This window comes from Phalacrocorax carbo, chromosome 22, assembly GCF_963921805.1.
Source record: "Phalacrocorax carbo chromosome 22, bPhaCar2.1, whole genome shotgun sequence".
NCBI lineage: Eukaryota > Metazoa > Chordata > Aves > Suliformes > Phalacrocoracidae > Phalacrocorax > Phalacrocorax carbo.
Window position 1 is genome coordinate 1,792,411 of NC_087534.1, and position 21,795 is coordinate 1,814,205.

Genomic DNA, 21,795 nt, shown 5'->3' on the forward strand with positions numbered 1-21,795 from the left:
AAAGTCATACAGCCGGTGCAATACTAATTTGGGGAAAAGATCCATCTGTAGCAGATTATTATTATTTTAAAAATGTAAAGCCACAAGGAAAATAATTGTCTTGCATTTTCATTTCATTCATGCAGTTTTGGGCGCCACAGTATATTAAGGATACAAATCTACTAGAGAGTGTCCAGAGGAGAGCCATGAAGCTGGTGAAGGGTTTAGAGGGGAAACTGTGCGAGGAGCGGCTGGAGTCCCTGGGGTTGTTCAGCTGGAGCAGAGGAGGCCGAGGGCAGCCTCATGGCCTCTGCAGCTCCCTCCCAAGGGCAGGAGGAGGGGCAGGGCTGGTCTCTGCTCTCTGGTGACCAACGCCAGGCCCCGAGGGAACGGCAGGGAGATGTGCCGGGGGAGGGTTAGGCTGGGCATTAGGGAAAGGCTCTTCCCCCAGAGGGTGGTGGAGCCCTGGCACAGGCTCCCCAGGGAGGCATCACGGCACCAGCCTGGCGATGTTCAAGAAGCACTTGGACAAGGCCCCCAGAGACACGGTGTGAATTTGGGGTGTCCTGTGCAGGGACAGGAGCTGGGCTCGATGGTCCTTGTGGGTCCCTTCCAGCTCAGGGCATTCTATGATTCCATGATTTCATTAAGTATGAAGTCAGCCTTTGACTGCTCAGGGCCTCACAAATATTTATCAGATTGATGGATAATATTTTATCACAACAGTGCAACAGTCACAGTTTCTGTGCAAATAAAGCAAACATGTGGCTTTCCCTTGGGTTTCACCTGGGATTTGGTTCTTCAGACCTGAAACTGAACACGAAACACCTATGGGAGCTTGGCCTGGTGGATTGAAACGAGTGTGAAGTGAAAGTATAAAAATGTCATGTTCTATTGTTAGCGTGTCTCTAGTGCGGCATCGCTGAAACCAGTGACACTGAACAGAAGGAAAGTAGTTTTGGCTTGTCTTCTGTATTAGAATGTGGAATATAGTGACTGTACCAGCTATGAATTTTTACAGCTGCTTTGTTTTTATTACTAAGAGTACATTGTTCTAAGTTTTGGGGAATTGACATCCACTTTCTTGTCAGCCAAGGGGACAGAGCAGAGAGCTGCATCCTGCAGTTACAGGGAGTTGGTGAGGTTCTCAGGGGAGAGTTCAGTTTTGGTACTTTCCTGTCCAGCTTTTCAAGTGAAATGTACAAATTCCTACCAAAAAAAAAAAAAAAGGCAATTGCTAAAAAATTCCTAAAAGATTCTCAAAAAATTCCTAAAAAGCAACTTCCTACATAGAGGCTGGGCTTCCATAACCATCCTTGAATGAATAAATAGGAATTTTTTAGTATCAAATTTCTTTCACAATACAAGCGAAGACTGCCGACAGCGTTAAAAGTAGCCAACTGTATTTATTTGAAAATGTATTTATTTGACGTGTTTCCAGCTCGAAGCCTGCGGCTGCTCAGCCGGGGCTGCCGTAAGGTCCCGCGGCTCCGCTCCCTCTGCGGGCGAGCGGCTTCCCGAAGCTGGCGGCCCGTAGGAGCCGCCGGGTCGGCCCGGGGACCGCGGCCTGCGCACCCCGCGGCTATCCCGGCCCAGCCCGGCTACCGTGGAACGACAGCCCCTCCGCTGGGCCGGCGGGCTGCCGTCTGACCGACTCCCCAGTCAACCAATCGCAAACCGGGTTTGTTTCGTGACCTCGCCTCCCGCCGATCAAACTGTCCAATCAGCACACGGGAGGTTAACGGATCATCCCGTGCTAACGTCGGCGGTCAAATGAGCCAATCGACAGAGGGCAGGTTCTTTACCAACGAGATCAAAGAGTTAGCGGGATATGTGCATGTTATTGGTGATTCCATCTATCGGTCATGGCTGGCACGGTCGATGGTTGGCTAACGGGGAGGAGGGGGTGGTTTCCGGAGGCGGGGAAAGTATATTAGGGGTGGACAAAGGCGGCGGCGAGGCCCTTCAGCTCGCCGCCATTTTGAGCAGCGGGCTCTGAGGAGCAGCAGTTGTGACCGGATCACCTCTCCTCCTCCTCCTTCCTCCACCACCACCATGTCGCGGGATCGGTTCCGTAGCCGTGGCGGCGGCGGAGGCGGCTTCCACCGGCGCGGCGGCGGCGGCGGCCGCGGCGGCCCCAACCACGATTTCCGCTCTCCGCCGCCCGGCATGGGCATGGGCCAGAACCGCGGCCCCATGGGGGGCGGCCCGCAGGGCCCGGGCGGCCCGCCGGGCGGAGGCCCGAAGCCCGAGCCTCCGAAGCCGCCTGCCTCGACCTCTGCTCCGCCTTCTTCGTCCTCTTCAGCTGCTGCCACCACAGCAGGGCCTGCTGGTAGCCAGGCCGGCCCGGGAGCGCCACCGCCGCCCGCGCTGCCCGCGGGGCAGCCGCCGCAACAGCAGCAGACCCCGGTGTCGACGCCTTCCTCTGCTCCCTCCGGCCCGGGGGGGCAGCCGCAGCCCAAGCCGAGCCCCAGCCCCACCCCTGCCGGCGGCCCTAAGAAAGGACAAGGACAGTCGCCCGGCGGCGGACCCAAGGGACCGGGCGGCCCGCAGCAGGGGCCCGGCGGGCCGCACAAGGGCGGGCCGGGGCACCGCGGCGGGCCGGGCGGGGAGCCGCGCGGCCGCGGGCAGCAGCACCAGGGACAGCAGAGCCTCTCCTCGCAGCAGGGCTCGGCCGGCGGCGGCGGCGGCGAGAAGCTGTCGGACGAGGTGAGTCATGGTCGTCCCCCCCCTCCCCGAGCCACAAGATGGCGGCGGCTGCGGTCGGGCACGGCGGTTCCGCGCGCTCTCGCCGCCATTTTGAGGGGAGGAGCGCGGGGGGCCCGGGAGAGGCCGGGCCGGGAGGGGCGGCGGGCGCAGCCGGTCTGCGGGGACGTCGAAGCGTCAGTTGCGTGTTCCCTCGGTGCCTGGGCAGCTCCCGACTGCAGCCTGAGGGGTGTCTGCGGCAGCGCGGGTTTTGTATTCGCTTGCGGCGCCGCGCTGGGCTTCCCGGCGGGAGAAGGCCGCGGTTGGGCGGTGCAGGCGGCGGGGGCAGAATGCAGTGATGGCTCCAACTGCTCTGCTTCTTTGTAGGGATTTAAAGCAAACCTCTCTCTTCTGAGGCGACCCGGGGAGAAGACCTATACTCAGCGTTGCCGCTTGTTTGTTGGGAATTTGCCTGCTGATATAACGGACGAGGACTTTAAAAGACTGTTTGCCAAATATGGGGAGCCAGGAGAGGTTTTTATCAACAAGGGGAAAGGCTTTGGATTCATTAAATTGGTAGGCTTTCGTACCGTACATCCATCCGTTTAATTCTCACGAAATGGTAATTTACAACTTGGTTTTCTAAAACTGGATCTTAAACTTTCCTCAGGAATCTAGAGCTCTTGCAGAAATTGCGAAGGCAGAACTGGATGATACCCCCATGAGGGGTCGACAGCTTCGTGTTCGGTTTGCCACACACGCTGCTGCTCTTTCAGTGCGTAATCTTTCACCTTACGTGTCCAACGAGTTGCTGGAGGAAGCTTTTTCCCAGTTTGGTCCGGTGGAAAGAGCTGTTGTGATTGTAGATGATCGAGGTAGATCAACAGGAAAAGGCATTGTTGAATTTGCATCAAAGCCAGCTGCAAGAAAAGCATTTGAACGGTGTACAGAAGGAGTGTTTTTGTTGACAACGTAAGTATTTTGCTGCTTAGGATTTTTGGTTTTAAACTGAATAAAATTGTCGGCTTCTAGTTGTTCAGAGTGGAGATTTTTATGGAAGAGTAAAATGAGTATTTTTTTTGTTCAGTACTCCTAGGCCGGTTATTGTGGAACCATTGGAACAACTGGATGATGAAGACGGTCTTCCAGAAAAGCTTGCACAGAAGAATCCGATGTATCAAAAGTAGGCACTGTCTTTTGGTATAAAGACTATATAGATGGTGTGTGTAGTGTTATCCCAGACTCTAAAGGAGGTGGAGTCCTTTTTCAGAACATGCTTTGAATTTTGAGTAGTACCTTCAGTTGTTGGGGTTTTCTGTAGTAGTTTGTTGTTAGATAATGTAACATACTGATTTGTTTAGTATGTTCACTAAGTGTACACAAGCAATTTTATACATTGTATCACAAAGAAAAAGAAAAGCCTAAATAGCAGCCCAATTGAAAATGAGACTTCAGCTGCTCATTCTGTTGTTCAGAACTGTCATCTCATGGCGTATCTCATTTTGATGACCCCGTAGGGAATTTACAAGCTGATGTTTGCAGTATTAAATGACAAGGAAAAATTTTAACTCACTCCATGATTAATAAAAAGCAGTTGCCTATGGATTTGCCTTACGAAGCTGACCACTGGGCATAGAAGAGTAGATAAGAGTCTATAGAAGCCTTTTCCTAAGTAGCAGTTTTAGGTTAGGATCTGTATATTAAACCTGTTTGTTTTAGAAATTTATTTTCCTGGACCTCAAAAGGGAGTGCGGTAGGAGATCCAGTCAATCTTGTTTGTATGAGAAAGTGTTCAAAATTACGTGCTTTGATCAAAATCTAAACAGTTTGGAGGCAGTGTCTTTGAAAACAGTGCAGATTAGTGTAGTGTTCCTAAAATGTTGAAATACTTTACATTGCTAATGTGTAGAAAGCTTTTGAACTTCACTAGTTTTGTTCCATTAATTACTGAATCTTAAATTCCAGTTTCTTTATAACACAAAGCAAACTGTTGGCCCTCAGGCATTTTGAAAACTTGTTTAAGTTAAAGTGAAGATTATTACTTGCCTTTGACACATACTGCCTTGGGTGGTAAGTCGGCTCTGAAAAGAATCTGTCTCTCCATATGCTGTTGTTTTGAGCAGCTGTACCTACTCGGGCAAAAGCTTGCCTTGTTTTAGGATTTTGCATCTGGTAGTTGCCAGCAGTGGAGTGTCAAGAACTAGATAAACATGCAGTAGAACTGTAAGTGGGAAGATTTGCTTGGATGTGATAGTGCAGGAGTCTCCATATTTGCTATGGTAGTACTAGAATTTATTTATATTAAATGCTGCTCTTTAAGTGTGTAAAATGCTGTACTGTTCCCAGCATTCTGTCACATAGTTGTGAGGTGGTATTTTCAGGGCTCCTTTGATGTTCCCTGACAATTCTGCTATTCTGCTTGTGATCTTCTGTTGACCTCCAGTTTCCAGGTTTACCCAGTCTGAATGAGCATCTTCCTTTCTGCAGGGAAAGAGAGACTCCTCCCCGCTTTGCTCAGCCTGGCAGTTTTGAATTTGAATATTCCCAGAGGTGGAAATCTTTAGATGAAATGGAAAAACAGCAGAGAGAGCAAGTGGCAAAAAACATGAAAGATGCCAAGGACAAACTTGAAAGTGAGATGGAAGATGCTTATCATGAGCATCAGGCAAACCTGTTGCGACAAGGTAATTGGCTCTGAAGTCTGTATCATCTTTTTGCTTTAAATGCTAGCTTAAATGTATGGCTGTTTAATAGTTTAATGAATAAATTCATACTTCCCACTGCTAACTTGAGAATTTCAGGCTTAAAAAAGAGCAGCTGGTAGTTTTTCAATTTTAATTTAAATGAAATCTTGTTAAGAATAGTGAGGCTCTGAAGGTAGCTGTCTGCCATTGTGCAGGTGAGGTTGACCTACTCAGATCTGAGTTTAAATATGACATGAGTTTGTGAAAGAGCTGCTGACAAGCTTCATTTCTGCAGACCTTATGAGGCGTCAGGAAGAACTGAGGCGTATGGAAGAACTCCATAATCAAGAAATGCAGAAACGCAAGGAAATTCAACTGAGGTTGGTTTGGCTTCCATGGGATTTTTTTCAATGTTACATTTGGTTTTTTAAAATAACTTACATATGAAAGTTTTTATTTTTCAAGAAACACCATTGCTGCTTCACTTTGTGTATGAGAAATTGAACTGCAGTGTAAGTTTTCCCTCAAGTATTTTAGTGTCATACAATATCTTTTTTTTGCTTAAGTGTAGTCATTCAGTGCCTTTTCAATTGCTCGTGCAAGTGGTGTTGATGAGAAGTGGTGAACATGTTACACTCCGGGTGTTTAACAGTCTGTTTTGGGATGATCAGGCAGGAGGAGGAGCGTCGCAGGCGGGAAGAGGAAATGATGATACGTCAGCGGGAGATGGAAGAACAAATGAGAAGACAGAGGGAAGAAAATTATAGTAGAATGGGTTACATGGATCCAGTAAGTGAAATCATGTTTTCTGGCTCCATTACCATGTTCAAGAATTTTGATGTATTTTCAAGATTGATGCATTTTGCTTCCTTTAGGTTAGATAGTGCGATGTCTTTGTGTAGGTGAAATGATAATAGTTGGTTGTACATGTGCTTTATCTCCTGAAATGTATGGATTTCAGTAGTTAATTATCTGTGCTAAAAGTTGTTTCTTCTGTGCAGAGGGAGAGAGACATGAGAATGGGTGGTGCCACCACAATGAACATGGGAGGTAAAGAATTTTAAAATAATTACTTCATGTGGTTAACTTAGAAATTGTCAGAATATGATTATATATTTCTCTTTCTTAGATCCTTATGCTTCTGCAGCCCAGAAATTTCCACCTCTCGGAGGTGGTGGCGGCATAGGTTATGAAGCTAATCCAGGAGTTGGCCAAGCAGCCATGAGTGGTTCTATGATGGGAAGTGACATGGTAATGTATCCTGTGGTGGCTTTAGTTCAGCACAAGGGAAATGTTGCGGTTGGGAGTTGACTTCTCTACCAGTGTTCGGATGGTTGTGTAAATTCCATTGTTAACTGCTGACTTTCTTGTCAGGTATTTAATATGAAGACTAGTGTGGCAGTGTGTAGTACTAGATTAGTTCTTAACCATTATGGTAGCTTACACAGTCGGAAGTTGTTTGTAAGTAAATTCAAATGTGCTGTTAAGCACATTTGCAATTAACTCTGACTTCATTGGACTTTAGAAATTCTGCGTCACTGTTAGGCTTGGAAGGATTTTTATAAATTCTAGTGAATCTGAAAAACTTAATTACTAAAATACATACGTAGTAGCTGTTCAGTAATTTGATGTTTTGTATTGATGGATGAGAGATTTTTGTTCTCCTTTCCAATGTGTAACGTTGCATTTATTTTGGCCCTTCCAAGCCTAGTTAGGATTGATGCATGTTGGTGTGGGTATGCTGTTAATTCAAAAATCTGCGCTCAATGTCTATTTAAGCAGCAGATAAACTTAAGTAATCAGTGGTAAACAGCATATCACTTATTCTGTATGCTGATGTTTGCCAAAGAAGAGCAGAAATGCTGTTTTTAAGCTTAAGGCATATTCCAGTGATCCTTGACTGTAGCCATTTTGTGGTTCCTATCTCACAGAGGAATGATAGCCTGTTCTTGTTTCCCCGTGTGGGGCATGACTATATAGGTAGAATTTGTTAAAGCTATGGCATATCTCATGTTCCGAGGTATGTTTCCCAACTGTACTATTTTTGGCACACCATATGTGTGAATAGGCTTTGAGCCTGCTTGGTGTTACCACACTGAAGCCAGACGGATGTAGATCAAAGAAATGCTTAATGGGTAGGATGGAAATCTATGTTGGTTTAGGTGGTGATATTAGTGTGCTTTCACCCTCCTCAAAGGGTGTACACTCTCCAGCACAAGCTGAAGTGAATGATTTTTTTGGGGTGGGTTTAATGTGGTGAGCTACCATAGTAGCTTGTCAGGTATCTTCCATTTTTTGGGGGAACCGTATCTTTGGAATGATAACTTTGCAGAGTATCATTGATTCAGTAGACAGTGCCGGTGGCCTTAATGTATCTATATAATCTACTGATATTTAAGCAGTTCAAGTTTCCCGTGAACAGTTAGGCAGTCTGTGGTGAATGCTGTGTACATTTTTCTCCTGAAAATCATGATACAGGTGCATGCTGAACTTGTGTAATACTTGAAAACGTGATATGGTCAAAGGGTGTGATAGTAAGATGGTTTAACTGCCTTGATGGGGATCTCTGCCTGCCACACAGTGCTGTCACAGTTACTGGGCTGATACTTTTTAAACAGAATTGGAGATAAGCTTAAGCTGCCATGAATGAGGCAGAAAGAAGCTAGATAATCTTTCTGAAATTCCTTTCTTGGAAGGATTGAAACTAACTTTCAGAAGTCAAGAGCTTGAAGTGTGAACTTTCAGTTGCAGATACCTTTCGTAACAAGCAACCTACCATTGTTCTGTTACTCGGTAGCGAAAAACTTGCTTGAAATGAAAGTTTAAAGCTATCTTTGACCTAATAATTTGCCAGTTCTGTAGATTGAATGCTGATCACACCTACTGATACAGTAACTGAATGAAGTACATGCAACTAGAGCTACTAGTAAAAATACCTGAAGTCTCTGCTTCATTGCAGGGTAATTTAGCTTTTACATCTTGGTGTGAAACCTTTCAGCGCTGTGAAGTTGTGAATTTTCCAAGAGCTTGTGGTGAAGGTGGGGCGGGAAGGGAGGTATTGACTGGATGCACACAACCCTTTGTGCATAGTTCTAACTGGAAACACTGAATAAATTGTAGTTCTTGGAACACGTTTTGCATATTATACAGCAGCAGTTCCGGAGTACGTGGGATTTAAAATGCAAGTCTTTTGATCGAGCAATTGCGTTGGTTAGGTAAATCACTGGTCATTAGCTTTTTTCACATTTTTTTTCTTCTTTGCAATCCAGTAGTGCTCACAATCAGTTTTGGTTACTGCCTAAGGCCTCTGCAGTTTAGTCAGCAGACCGTAGTCTTAACCCCATCTTGAAAAGCACATGGTCTCTATTGCAGCACATGCCATTAACTGGTGAGTAGGCATTCTGTTTACAATGACATTTTACGAATGTCAGCTCATACTTCAGTGAACTGAAGATTCGTTCTCTGGCTAGGCTTATTTGGAAATGACAGTGATGTAATCTAAGCTTTTACTGCACTAAAGGTGAGAAGTTTGCAAGCTATTTGCATTAACTTGGTTGAAAATTGCTGGAGCTCATTTGGAAAAGTTGTTAATTCACATCTGCACTAATGCTTACATTTCTAGCACTGCAGGGAGGATCTGTTCTTTGTAACAGATGTATGAGAATGCATCAAGTGGGAACATACCTCAAGGCATGTATTACAATAAACTAATTTTTAAATTACCCTTTTTTCCTTTCTATGTTCCCGGTACCTGTGGATCGGCTCAATGGTGATTGTATCGACGAACCTTGACTGCGGAACCTTCTAAAAATATATACTTAACACACATGGACATCAACTACCTATAATGAACTGTTAATTCTGTTCCAATAGCGTCCTGAACGCTTTGGGCAGGGAGGTGCGGGGCCTGTGGGTGGCCAGGGTCCTAGAGGAATGGGGCCTGGAACACCAACAGGATATGGTAGAGGGAGAGAAGAATATGAAGGCCCAAACAAAAAGCCCCGATTTTAGATGTGACCTGTAGTTTCATTCCAGTTTGTTTTTTGTCTGTCTTGTTTAGACACCAACTTTTTAATTCTTGCATTTTAGTAAGAAAGCTACGTTTTTATGGATGTTAGAAACTTACTGACCTAATATTTGTAAGTGGTCTGTTTGGGCGAGTACAACTTAATTATGTAATGCAGTGTTTCAAAAAAATTTAGCTGTTTTTTTGATGTATAACGTCCCTAACTTGATGGCAGTGTACCTTGTGCCACTGAATTCCCAAAGTGTACCAACTTTTTTTTACTGTGCTTCAAATAAATAGAAAACTAAATGTAGTAACTCTTCTTGCCATTCGTGGTTAAACATACGAGGCTAAATACCACACCTTCCGCAGTAAGCCAAGAGTCTTGAGTAGAGGTCAAACTAGACCAGGGTGTGGAACTGTAGCGAAGAGGGAGATCTCTTCCTGTAATGCCTCTAGCTTAAGATTGGGTCAAATAGTAGCGTAACTTTCCAGTAGGTGCAGATTTTTTGAGTATTAATTGTGCTGCAATAAGGAAGCAAATGGAAATCTTGCAAGTGCTGTAAGATACAATAATTAAAGCTACACTGCAAGCAGTGCAGTATGTAATGCATTTCATATTTTAGCTATGGATAAGGGGTGGTGGGATGGTAGCGCTTACCACCTTGGCAGTTACTGCTTGGAATATTTTAAAGACTTTAAGCAGAAGACTAGCAATGGTTATTTAAAAATAAATTCATAGAATGACTTGTATTGGCTGACTTCCTAACTAAAGGATTGTTAATGTGATATTTATATGCTCTTCAGCTGCCTGAGATCACAGGATCTGGCCTTGCTCCGTATTGTATACTTATGAAATTGCTTGGCAAAAAGACCAGAAGTGTTACTTGAGTGATTAAGGTTAACTTGCTTATGTCCTCATGCTAATTGAGTGGACTAATTCGCCTAGTTCAGAATACAATTATTTGTATTATGGGAACTGCAGGAACTATTCTTAAATCATGTAGCTGGTGGGCAAATCCTAAAAACCTGTATGTAAAATACAGAAATTAGCTTGCTTGCATGATGGTTATCGCTCTTTTATTATTGATGTTTGGAGATAATGCATCAAAAGTAGTATCTGAATCTGGAGTTCAATAGTTAATACTACACCATACAAATAAACTCCCTTTAAGGTTCTTTTGTAGAAGATTTGATGAATTCGTTAGCTTGCTGTTCATTTTATTAAGCCCCAGAAGAATTTCAGAGCATTCTGGACTCATTGATAAGGTAGTTGCTTTGCTTATTATTACATGGTACCAGATAAGCTGGGAACGTGTCTTCCCAGTGTAAAATACCTTGGTGTTAACGCAGGATACATCAACCTGCTTGGCACAAAGTAGGTAAACTTAGTTTGGCTGTACCTTCACACGATTCCCCAACTACTGAGCATTCTGTGAGTAGCTTTAATCTTCCAAAGATCTTTCCATTCCTTGTGCTAAGCATTGGCTAATTCTAAATTCTATGCTAAATTTTCTCTGTGGTTAAAACTTTAGTGGCAGATTGCAGTATTTTAGAGTGCAGATGATCCCTCTTGAAGTACTTACTGTAAGAGCTGTTACTCCTTAAATGAAAAAATGGCATGTTGTGAAATGCTGATACCAGGTAACACTGACTTGGAATATTAAGCGCACTAAATAGCGACTCAGCTTGTTTGGTGAATGCTTCTTATTTTCCCAGAAAAGTTTGGGAGTTGATAACATGCTACAACAACGAATTGCTATTCAGGAAATTCCGAATTGGCAGTTCCTAACCTGCGGACCAAGTATTTGGGAGTACTTGTATTGGATACTTAGTTTAAAAATCAGCAGTAGTACCGATGCAATTTGCTTTATTCAAGTAGTATTCAATAATGCCTGTGTTTTCCGGAGGGTGTTCCTGGGACACCCGCAAAAGGTGAAGGTGTCTGAGATGGGGAATTCTGAACGTAAACATTAAATTAATTTTTTCAGTTTATTTTTCAGATTACATGTCATTCTTTATTAAAGAGATGCTGGTGCATATCCTAAAGTATGTTCTTTTGTAGTTCTGTAACTTGGAAGAGTGAAGGATGCTGATGTCCTTGTACCTTACAGAGGTTGTCTTTTGGTACCCGTTTTGTACGTAAGCTACCGTTGCTAGGTATTTAAAATAGCTGAGTTGCAAAACCATGATGAGTACATATATTGAAAGATTTGGCAGTTTTCAAAACATCTGAAAGTTTGGTTAAATCTAGCTTTGTGGTAGCTGCATAAGCAGAATTTCTAAAACAAGTTCTGCTTCTGAGTTGCATGTATTAAACAGGCATAAAATTAACTAGCCAACTTCTTTTCAAGACCTTTTAAAGGTGGTATCTTAAAAGCTGGCAAATGTCAACTTCAAAATCTGATAAAGTTGCTAAATGTGGGAGGTGAGAAAGTTATGTTCTTTTGATCTGTTCCTATGAGGTTTTGGACTTTTTTCATAAAATCAGATGTATCTAATTGAATCTTTAAAACAATTTAGGAAAGCGCTTCGTTGGTCAGACCTCTTTTTTGGACAGTCTGGCTCACATAACACATTTTTGTACTGGACTTGGAGGACATTGGCTGTTGCAATTTAGCTTGCTTTATCAAAATTGAGCCCTTTTTGACACTTAGATCTCTAAAAACTGCAGCATGTAGCAACTGGTATCGTTATACATATATCTTCACGCTTTCTGAGAAATGAATACCGAATAATCTTATCTTCTGGTGTAGACACATCACACTAATCATTTATACAGCTGATGAGAAACTGAAACTGCTTTTGAGATTTTGTGGTATTTTTGTGGTAGAAAAATTCGTGGCTTCTCCTTGGCAACCATTTACTGTGGCAGCAAGTTTTTGCTGGAGTTTGAGACTGCAATTTACACTTAAAACTAGTGGCCTGCTACATAACTGCACTTAGCCAGCATTTCTGCAGTTCATAACTGTGAGGAACGTAGTACCACAAATGGCAATGGACATTAGGACCCGGATGTAGTATTCCTGCTTGCTCCAAGATTCTCATTGCCGACTGCGTACAGGTAGGTAACAAGCAATATAATATAACTTGGTGACTTTCTATGTAATCTTATACTGTGGGTATTCTGACATCACACTTCTGACTGTGGAATTACAGTGCAGCACTCTTCATACCTGTATGTTAAGCTTGCATCAAAGCTGCGTGGTTTTCGGTTTTAAGCTTTGTCTTGTTCAGAGTCAATAAGCAACTTACTGTGATTCTTAGATAAGTATTTTCAGACCCGATTCCTTTGTACATATGACTCGGCTTGTGTGGATTTTTCTTAGTTCCGATGTAACGAAGATGTTCTTAGGATGAGCTCTGTGGGGAAGAGGGAATGTGACCTTACGCTCACTGAACTAGTCAACTAGGTGCTATCAGTGCCTAGAAAAGGACTGTTTAAACTTTCTGTAGTGACAAAATGGCCCATCTTCAGCACATCCCTTTATAGAGTCTTGGCTCTGTAGAAAATGCGTTAGCAATTGCTGCTCTAGCCTGTGTGCACTACGTGGTAGTCACTTGAAGCTTGCTAATACAGTCAGCTTTGAGACTGATGAGGAGTATTTTCGAGGACATACAAATGAGTGCTTGAATGAATATCCCCGTGAGTAGTTTCATAGAGCTTATTGGACATTTCAGTTGCCTTTATTTTAATCTTTGATTGACAAGCATAATGCATTCCTCTGCCTCTGACAGTGATGAGATTCTGTATTTCTGCCTCGTAGAGTCATCTCGGTAGTGTAATGCTCAATTTCATTTTTCATCAGTCTTGGATGTAATTCTAAACTCTTCATTACTAGAAATACTGAATGTAGTGTCTCAGGATTAACATGCTTACATTTCCAGACATCCAGACATGCTGATCTCCAGCTCTTTTGCATTAGCTCTTGAACCTGAATTTCATGGTCCCTTGTTTCAGCACATGATCCAGCTCTTGTCTGATGTTCAGTTTATTTCAGAGGTGGTGTAACATGTTTTCCCGCTTGTTCTGCAAAGTTCTGCTTTGCATACTTGTTTCTGGTATTATTGTCACCTTTGGACCCTTCTGTGTTACCTTCCAGGCAAGACTCTTGCTGGTGAACAGGGGATCTGCTGGACAGCCTTGCCCTCTGCTGTAGCTATCTTTTCATGTTCCATTGAAAGCCTGAAGGAGCAGCTGCACCTTAAGATCATAATAACAGGTCTTTGGTTACACCACAGCGAGTGTACCCGAACTCTAGCTAGTCCAGCTGTGACACCACTTGTCACAAAGTCAGTTTGGCTTTTTGTGGTGGCTTATTCTTACCTGTGACTAGAACTCAGTAGCAAAACCGATGGCAGTATGCGTACTGTCATGTAGCAAAACTGATTTATTAGTCTTGAAACCAGTGCCTAGATCTGACTAGTTTTTCCAGTGTGCTCTGGATACTTGTCTTGACCTGCAGGAATGTCGTGGAGGGGTTATTGGCACATCTGCCTCGTTCTACGTACTCGAAGTAGCAGGTTTTTGACATTCTTGGAGCAAGCAATTTGTGACTGAACCATGGGTCTCATACCAGCTCTGACTGTCTGCAGTAATGAAACTTGGTGTGGTAGCTAACTTAAAAAGCAAAGTCATGTCTGCTCTAAGTCAGTCTGTGACTAGTGGGTACCAGAAATGATATTAAAGTGCTTGCATTGTGTTTCATCTTGGTTTTATCTGTGTGTGAAATACACTTTTTCTCAAAAGTTACCGGAAGCTCAGAAGTGTGGTGTCAGAATACATATGCGTACCTGCTAGGCCCTCAGATCCAGATACTGGTGCTGTCAGGAGAGAGCACAGCATAGCGTGTATGGGGGCTTTACTGTAACATTAAGCATACAAAGTGTTGATTTGCTTGCAGTTTTCCCCATAGCTAAACACTGAGGCCTGTGAGTAGTTTTAGGACTCGAGCAGTAATGGGGTTGCATGTCTCTGTTAATCATTGCCAGCTGCAGTGACATGATCAGGAAGGCCAGTGTTCTGTTCCATTATGTTAAATGAGACTAAGCATGTTGGAAAGGATGCATAAAAAGTATGCTTTCTGGGTAATTACTTGGCTTCTTCCACTAATAGCAGGTTTGGAATCAGCTGATTAGCTTCAGATTTTTTTTTTTCTCTCCATACCAGCTAGTGGGGCTCTTAAATAGCTGCTTACTGGAAAAGGAAAAAAGGGAGGATTGGCCTTCTCCCACCTCTGTCATTGCTGCTAGGTAATGATTGACACGTTAGGACTTGGCTGTGCAATCCCGCAGTGGTCTGTGAATACCCCATCTCTATAAATGTCGCTTCTGAACACCAGTACTGAAGAGCTAACTGGGGAGGGCTGGGAGGAGTGTGGCTATAAGTGAATCTGGAGTGTTAAAAGGATGCACAAAGATATAGTATCCCTTATGCATGGTGTTTGTTGCTATGGCATAGAAAACAAAACGTGCATACTGTACTTCTGCTCCTGAGGGCCATGATAAAACCCAGGTGGTGGGTTTGAGACTAAACTTGAACTTTGCCCTGCCTGGTCAGATCACGTTGTGACCATGGTGTGATTTGCCTCCCCACTCGAGGTGTGCCCAGAGCCTTGTACTACTGCATCCCTAGCTGCTGGCCATTGCAGTCTGCCCTCATCCTCTAGCTATATAGCAGAAGGGTGGGTCTTCAGAAGGGAAGAACCTGTTGCCGAGAACAAAAGCAGTAGACTGACAGTGCTAACCTCTAGTGTCTTCCTTTGGCTTTTGAAGCACTTCTAGGACTATTGAACCTGAGGGCTGCTAGGAGTCAGGGACGTTGCACTCCATGAAAGGGAGGAAAGAGGGCGTTACTACAGGAGACAAACTAGGGTAAAACAGTTGAAGTAGCTTGACAAAATCAATGCCTTCACATAAGGGATAGTATACCTCTGGCTGCAATCAAACTTCATTGTACTCAGACTGGTGATTTACGGTTTGTGCTCAGACAAGGTGCAGTTCTTCAGTCAACTACCTGCATATTCTTTCATCTCTTTACAAGTGTTTAGGCTAGCCTATTTCTGCCCCTTATTCTTCCACTTAATATTTTGGCATAATTTGTAAATTCCCCCTCATAACTGATCAGTCCATGTACCTTAAAACCTTATTTTTAAGTTAGATTTGAAATGGTCAGAATTTTCTGTGTATTTCTATAATAACTTTAGTTGTTATCCTTTAGGTGAAGATGAAAGCTGAGTGAACCCAGAGTGCTCATCCATGGGAAGTAAGCATAACTTCTAGTCTTGTTATGAATGGGTGAAATGATAATGGCTCCTGGACACTTGGTGTTCAGTCACTGAGTAACTTTGAAGCGGAGAATATTGAGAGATCCGTACAAGTGAAGCACCAAGTGTGCAGGGTAGAACTTGGTACCTGCTGCCGAGCTCTGGGGTTAAGCACCAGATTCCATCTGGGCTTAATATCCTGACGGCAGCGCTTAAAAGTATGTTTTTAGGTGTGGGTTTGTACTAAAGATGTGAAAATGACTGAGTATAACTCCTGAATATCTTTCCAGTTCAGGAGCCGAGCATGAGCACATCCAGCACGGTGCCCAGTGATACGTGGAGGGACCAAGGTAACAAGTGAGCAAGTAAGTAGCTGATGCCCTTACAGTGCTGGCAGGGCTCAGCAGCCTGTCACCCAGTGGCGTGTGCTGTGGCCCTGCCTGAAGTTTGCCCTTGATTAAGCGCAGTTTTTAATAAAATTTCTGAATGTCTTTTGTAGAGCCAGGATATAACCATTGTTTAAGGCTTTTCAGCCCTGCAGCATCAAGTTAACTCTGTCCTCTGAATGCTCTGTGTGGGCAAACAAATAACCATTTCTACATTCAGGCTCCGGTGAAAGGGGTGGGTAGTTGTAAGGAAAAAGAGCAACAATAAAGCAGCTGCTTCTCAAATGTTAATCCAGCTAAAAGTTGTGGAAAAGCTACTTTTCTGAAATACTTCTAATGAATGTTGAACTTTCAAATTAACCTGGAAGATGTATTAGCATGTACGAGAACACAAGCAGATAGCAATTTAGGGAAATAAACTAACTTGCAGAGGTGGAATTAATGAAATTTTCCCTCTAATTTGCCACTTAAACTACAAGGGGGAACTTCAGATATTTAAAATCTTGTGTGAGGAGCATCATGCAGAGTACCTTAACTCAGGAGCGCTGGGTAAGTAACAGCTGAGATATGCTGCAGCTGAACCTGTAAGCGTGAAGCCAGTGAGACTCGGTGAACTCCTGTTGAGCTGCTGTGGTCTGTCGCTGCTGCTCCTGTGTTTGTGGGTGGTGAAACACGGAGCCATTTCAGATCTTGGAAATGTACAAAGGAGATAAAAATGTGAATGCTGTTTGTTTAACCTCAAGTCTGACACGAGAACCTGGGATCCTAGAGAACGCTTGGCAGGCGCATGGGCTGTTGTGATGCACTGGTTCCCTTTTTGCGTCATCTGTGATTTCTGCTGGCGTTTTAATGTTCTTGCTAACTGTGTGCTTTCCACTTGCAGAAGAAGATGAAGCCTGAATGCAGTGAAGAGGACCCAGGAATGTACAATTTCTAAAAATAAAATATTTATTTTTTTATAAACGGCTTCTGTTTTATTCCGGAGTGTATTCAGTGAGTAAGTGGTTTGTTTGGGTGAATTTGAGAACTGCTGCCACAGGTGAGGCTGTGGAAGGGGACAACAATGCACCTGGAGCGCTGGAGCCAGAAGGGCTTGGGGCGCTAGATCCCGCTCTGTGGTGCGACAAGCATGTGGAAGACAACAGCTCATAAGTAATAAAAACCTGACAAATATGTAATACAGTATTTTTTCCTGCTGGGATTGTGCAATGGGCTCACTCTTGTAGCTGAAATGCTCTGGTTTTCAGGCTGTGTTGGTGAGCGGTGTGCAGCCAGGGGTGCTCCTGCTGAATGACCTACAGCACTGTGTTTCTGGAAGCGTCCCCCACTCCTTCCCCCATCTCAAGTCCTGCATGCTGCTGCATTTTTAGGTAGTGGAATTCTAAATGGTTAGATGTGCCTGGTTGGTTTTTAATAGCTTTTGGGGGTGATGACTCTAGTCGTTAAGCCTGAGCTACCAGTCACAGCTCTTTGGAAGCCAGAAAAGTGCTGGTTTTAGCTCTTGCACAAATTACCACGGTTCATATTGCTCCATTGGATTCTTTGGACAGCTGTACTGTGCACATATGTAGTTCATGCTGTCATTTATTAAATATAATCTGTTTAAATATCAAGTAGTTCAATGTGTTAAAATACACCAGCACTAGGCTCCGTTTGTACACTGCAACAGGGTTCTCCCCTACAGCAGTGTGAGTTGTTATTGAATGTTTGGCTGGGAACGGCCTTGCCAGATGAGAAAGATCAAAATAAGCTGGATTTAATGTGGCAAAGTCAGATGAAATACTGGAGGTGCATCTGGGTGTCTGGTGGTGCAGGGTTAGTGCCTGGCTGGGACACAACTTGCCTGTGCTTTAAATCCCAGCCTCCAATATGTTTTGCTTTACATTAAATGCTGCTTGTTGATGTCCCCCTAGGAAGGCTTCATTAAAAGGGAGCACCCTTGCTCGGAAACGCCAGGGCCCTGTTTCTGATGTCGGCTCTTGTTTTGTAGCCGTAAGCGCGGAGGAGCAGCCTCGCTGCTCCCCTGGCCCGGCGGGCTTGGTGGGGCCCGGGGCCTTGGCTGGAGGGGGCGACCCCGGCAGGATGTCGCTGCTGCGTTAAAACCTGCTCGCTGCTGCTTTTTGTGTTTTCGTGCAATCAAGCGATCGGGTACAGGATAATCTGAGGTATTTCACTCAGATTTGACTTTTTCATTGTCCAGATCCTGAAAAGGCTTCAGCGAGGTTTTGTGGTTCCTCAGTAGCCACGCTGCAGGGGGCTGGGTTTCAGTGTCTTTGTCTCCGCAGCTACCGCAGGCTTGTGCAGCCTTTTTTTTCCCTCAAATTCTGTTATTTTCCAGTAACGTGTCCCAGTTTCTTTTCCACTGCTGCAGCATCAGCTGCTTCCGATGTGAAACTGCCCCAGCCTGGACGTGATTCCAGCATTGTGTGCTGAACTTCTCCTTACAGCTCCCTTTAGAAGCAAACTGTGTTTTGCTTTTGTGTTGAAATGGGATGGGCTTTGGATTTTGGAGAACGGCAAAACCCTGGTTTCTCCATCAGTGTCGGCCGTCCTCCCCTCACCTGGTGGAGAACTAGCACAGGGGTCTTCCTCTGTGCCAGTGGGTTGTTCTCCTCCGGCTGGTGAAGCTGATTGCTTGGCTCTACCGAATGTTTCATTAAGCAGCTCCTGTAATTAAAGAACTGGAGGCCGGGAGCAGGAGTGAGGTACCGTGGGGATGGTGTTGGAGTCCTGTCCCAGTCGGGTGGCAGCGATCACCTGCCGCTGTGTCCTGCTGTGAGGGGCTTTGTCGCGGTGCTGTGCTGGGGCTTGGGAATGGTGCCGGTGGAGGGGCCAGGATGGCTGTAGTGGGGCAGGATGGTGACTGGGGGCCCCGTCAGCCCTGCTGGGACAGGCCTGGCCTTGGCCCTGGCCGCCGGGGAAAGGCAAACACGCAGTGAAAGGGTTTTGCAATGTTTGCACAAAAACCCAACCTTTGTCCGGGCTGTGAGTGGGCTTTGCTGTGCGGCACGGACAAAACCCTGCTGCCAGAGAAAGGAGCCTCCTTTTAAGCTGGAGGAGGATGATTTCTGCGGGCGGGCGGCTCCCCGGCTTGCACAGCAATCCTGGGAGCAGTGACAAATGCTTCCTGCGGTAACGCTGGAGCTGGGACCCCGTGCTGCAGGCCTGAGGGCGCTGAGCTGCCGCAACCCATTGTCCAGGATGGGTTTGGTCTTTGTTTTTAATTCTTTTTCCCCCCAAGGGGTTTTCTGAGGCAAGAAGGGCTGTAGCCTGCCCTGGCCTGTTGCTGTTTATCGCTCCTCAGCTTGCGAGTCGGAGCAGGGAGAAGCTCCAAGTCAGCGCAAGCAGCTTCTTGGCTGCTCTGGCTGCGGCTCTTCCCGGCAGAGCCTGGGAACGATGCGCTGCCAGGTGTAAAAATAGTGCTGCCACCGCCGTGCCCCCATAAAGCCAGGCAGCCGCGGGGGCCCCTGCAAGGTGACAGCGTGGTGCCACGGCCATGCCGAGGTCGGTGCTGGGCCAGGCCCGTGGTGCCCCCTGGGCCACACGGTGCTTCCCGGTGCCCGGGAAACAGCTCCTGCTCTTTCATGATTTATTGGCATTAAAACGATATTTCCACTTGAATTGCAATAACGTCATTGCCCCAGCAGCTCCCCTGGGCCCTGGCTCGCGCCAATCCAGGGCTGCCTTTTCCGGGAGCCTTGCACGTGCCAGCGGCCGAGACACGCCGCGAGCAGCGCTGGCGCAGGCGGTGACGCAGGCCCGGGGAGCGCGGGGAGGGAGGCACTCGCCTCCTTCACCCCAACCGGGCCTCCCTGGTGCCAGAAGAAAATCCTTGCTGCAGCTGCCTCGTTAACCAGCTCGCTGCCGACACCCCCGCCTGTGCCGCTGCCTGCGCCGGGGTCTCCGCATCCCAGAGCCAGCAGCCCTTGGCGGATGCTGGCATGGAGCTCAACCCGCTCACGGCACCCACAGAGCCCCAGCTGCGGGTTTGGGGGGTTTTCCCACTTTTTCACATCTTTTTCACCCAGCTCTGGTTGGGTGGGAGGATGGTGCTGGCCCGGGGGGGGCGGATCACAGCTTCAGCGGGGGTGAAACTGCAGATCGAAGCATCCCTTGCCCCAGCAGCACCCCACGGCTGGGGGGTCCCTGCCCCTGCCAGGATGGGGCCAGCGACCGGGAGCCGGGCGGGTTGCACGGGCCGGAGCAAACCCGAGCAGGGCTGGGCCGGGCTGGGCTGGGCTGGGCCGAGCCTGGGCGATCCGCCCCCGTCCCCGCCCGCCCGTCCCCGCCATGGCGGCGGCGTTCACCGCCCTCCGCGTCCTGCTCGGGCTCTTCTTCCTGCTGACGGGCGCCGTGAAGCTCTCGGACCAGCTCTCGGCCGACCTGCACCGGCACATGGTGAGCGCGGCCACGGCCGCGGGGGGGCGAGCGGCTGGGGCTGGGCTGCTGCGGGGGGTGCGGGGCCGAGCCCCTGGGGTGCGGGGCTGAGCCCTTGGCGGGGGTGAGAAGGTTGGGATGCAGGGCTGAGCCCTTTGGGGTGAGCAAGCCTGAGCATGTTGGGGTGCCGGCCTGAGCCTTTCCAGGGAAGGGCCTGAGCCCCTTGGGGTGCAGGGCTGAGCAGGGCAGACCCTGCCAGAGGGGCTGTGCCCCCCAGCCCTGGGCTCAGGGCTGCTCTGCTCCCCCCCACCCTTCCCAGAAGTTGCAGTTCGTGCGGTTTGCCGAGGTCTTTCCCCTGAAGGAGTTTGGGTTCGTGCCGGAGCCGGGCTGGTACCTGGAGGTGGTGGGCTGGGTGGAGGTTGTGGCCGGGCTGCTGCTGGCATTTGGGCCCCAGCTCCTGCAGGAGATCAGCAACTTCGTCCTCAGTGTCGTCATGATCGGTGAGAGCAAGCGGGCGCCCGCCGCCCTGCGCGGGGTCTTGGGGGACGCTCAGGGAGGGACCTCGGTTCCCACTCCCTGCTCCTCGCCCAGGTGCCATCTACACGCTGCTGGTGCTGAGGGAGCCCCTGGCCATGTGCACCCCTGCCACCCTCTGCCTCGGCCTCCTCCTGCTGCTCAACATCCGTGGGCACGCGGACCCCACCAAGCCCAAGTTTGAGTGACCGGAGGCGGGAAGGATGGACGGCTCAGCCAGCGGGATGCGATGCCCTTATGGTAGTTTTGGGGACGGCATCTTTTCCCATGGGTAACTTGCTGCTGAGGCATGGTGTGTCCTCTCCTGCCACTGCTGGGGACCCTGGCACTGGTTGTCCCCATGCTGCGGGGACCCAGAGTGGTGCTTTGGGACAGTGGCTGTGGCACTGCCGCCGCTCCGGCAGCTCCGTTGATAATTCGCACAAGGTGTCCAGCTCTTCCCAGCATTTGGCCATGCTGGGTTGGGGCTCGCTCTGCTCGCCTGAGGGGTTTTGTATTTTGGAATAAAGCCTCTTGTTTTTCATGTTTTGTCTCCCCTGTTTATTCCTGCCTCCCTCCACGCTGAGCTGTGGAGGCTGAGGGGACATCCTGGGGCTGGAGGCCCTGGTCTCCCGGAGCAGCACCTGGGGACAAGGACTGGGGACAGGTAGGAGCTGGCAGCAGCTGGTGTGGCGGCGGACGGCCAGCAGGGAGGGGGTGGGAGCTCCCTGGCCGCCCAGAGCCACCCAGCAATGTGCCAGGCTGCACATCTTGGGGGGCAGGCACGTGCTTTTTGGGGATATTGCTCCTGTACCCACAGTGACCCCTCTGCCACCCCAGATGGGCACAGCTAATGCAGTCCACCTGGGATGAACCCCAAGGTCATGTCTGAACCCAGT

The 21,795-nt window shown here is 47.3% G+C and overlaps 2 protein-coding genes across 5 annotated transcripts; both read left to right on the plus strand.

Annotated features, from left to right (window-relative positions):
• The first annotated feature begins 1,919 nt into the window (after positions 1-1,919).
• SFPQ (splicing factor proline and glutamine rich) lies at positions 1,920-16,971 on the plus strand. Of its 4 annotated transcripts, none has more exons than XR_010376002.1 (12): positions 1,920-2,688; positions 3,052-3,240; positions 3,335-3,636; positions 3,752-3,847; positions 5,152-5,348; positions 5,644-5,728; positions 6,020-6,137; positions 6,350-6,398; positions 6,478-6,599; positions 9,222-15,619; positions 15,911-15,985; positions 16,890-16,971. XR_010376002.1 is itself a non-coding variant. In XM_064471218.1 (11 exons), exons 1-10 carry the CDS (start codon positions 2,035-2,037, stop codon positions 15,593-15,595), a joined length of 1,833 nt encoding a protein of 610 aa, XP_064327288.1. In that variant the 5' UTR covers positions 1,920-2,034; the 3' UTR covers positions 15,596-15,619; positions 15,911-16,971. The 4 variants fall into 4 exon arrangements, 1 of the variants encoding a protein (XP_064327288.1); XR_010376004.1 differs by having other exon boundaries at positions 15,575-15,619; XR_010376003.1 differs by having other exon boundaries at positions 15,911-16,971.
• Positions 16,972-19,756: 2,785 nt separating this feature from the next.
• TMEM35B (transmembrane protein 35B) lies at positions 19,757-21,440 on the plus strand. Its single transcript, XM_064471219.1, has 3 exons — positions 19,757-20,404; positions 20,703-20,883; positions 20,975-21,440. Exons 1-3 carry the CDS (start codon positions 20,297-20,299, stop codon positions 21,103-21,105), a joined length of 420 nt encoding a protein of 139 aa, XP_064327289.1. The 5' UTR covers positions 19,757-20,296; the 3' UTR covers positions 21,106-21,440.
• The last annotated feature ends 355 nt before the right edge of the window (positions 21,441-21,795 follow it).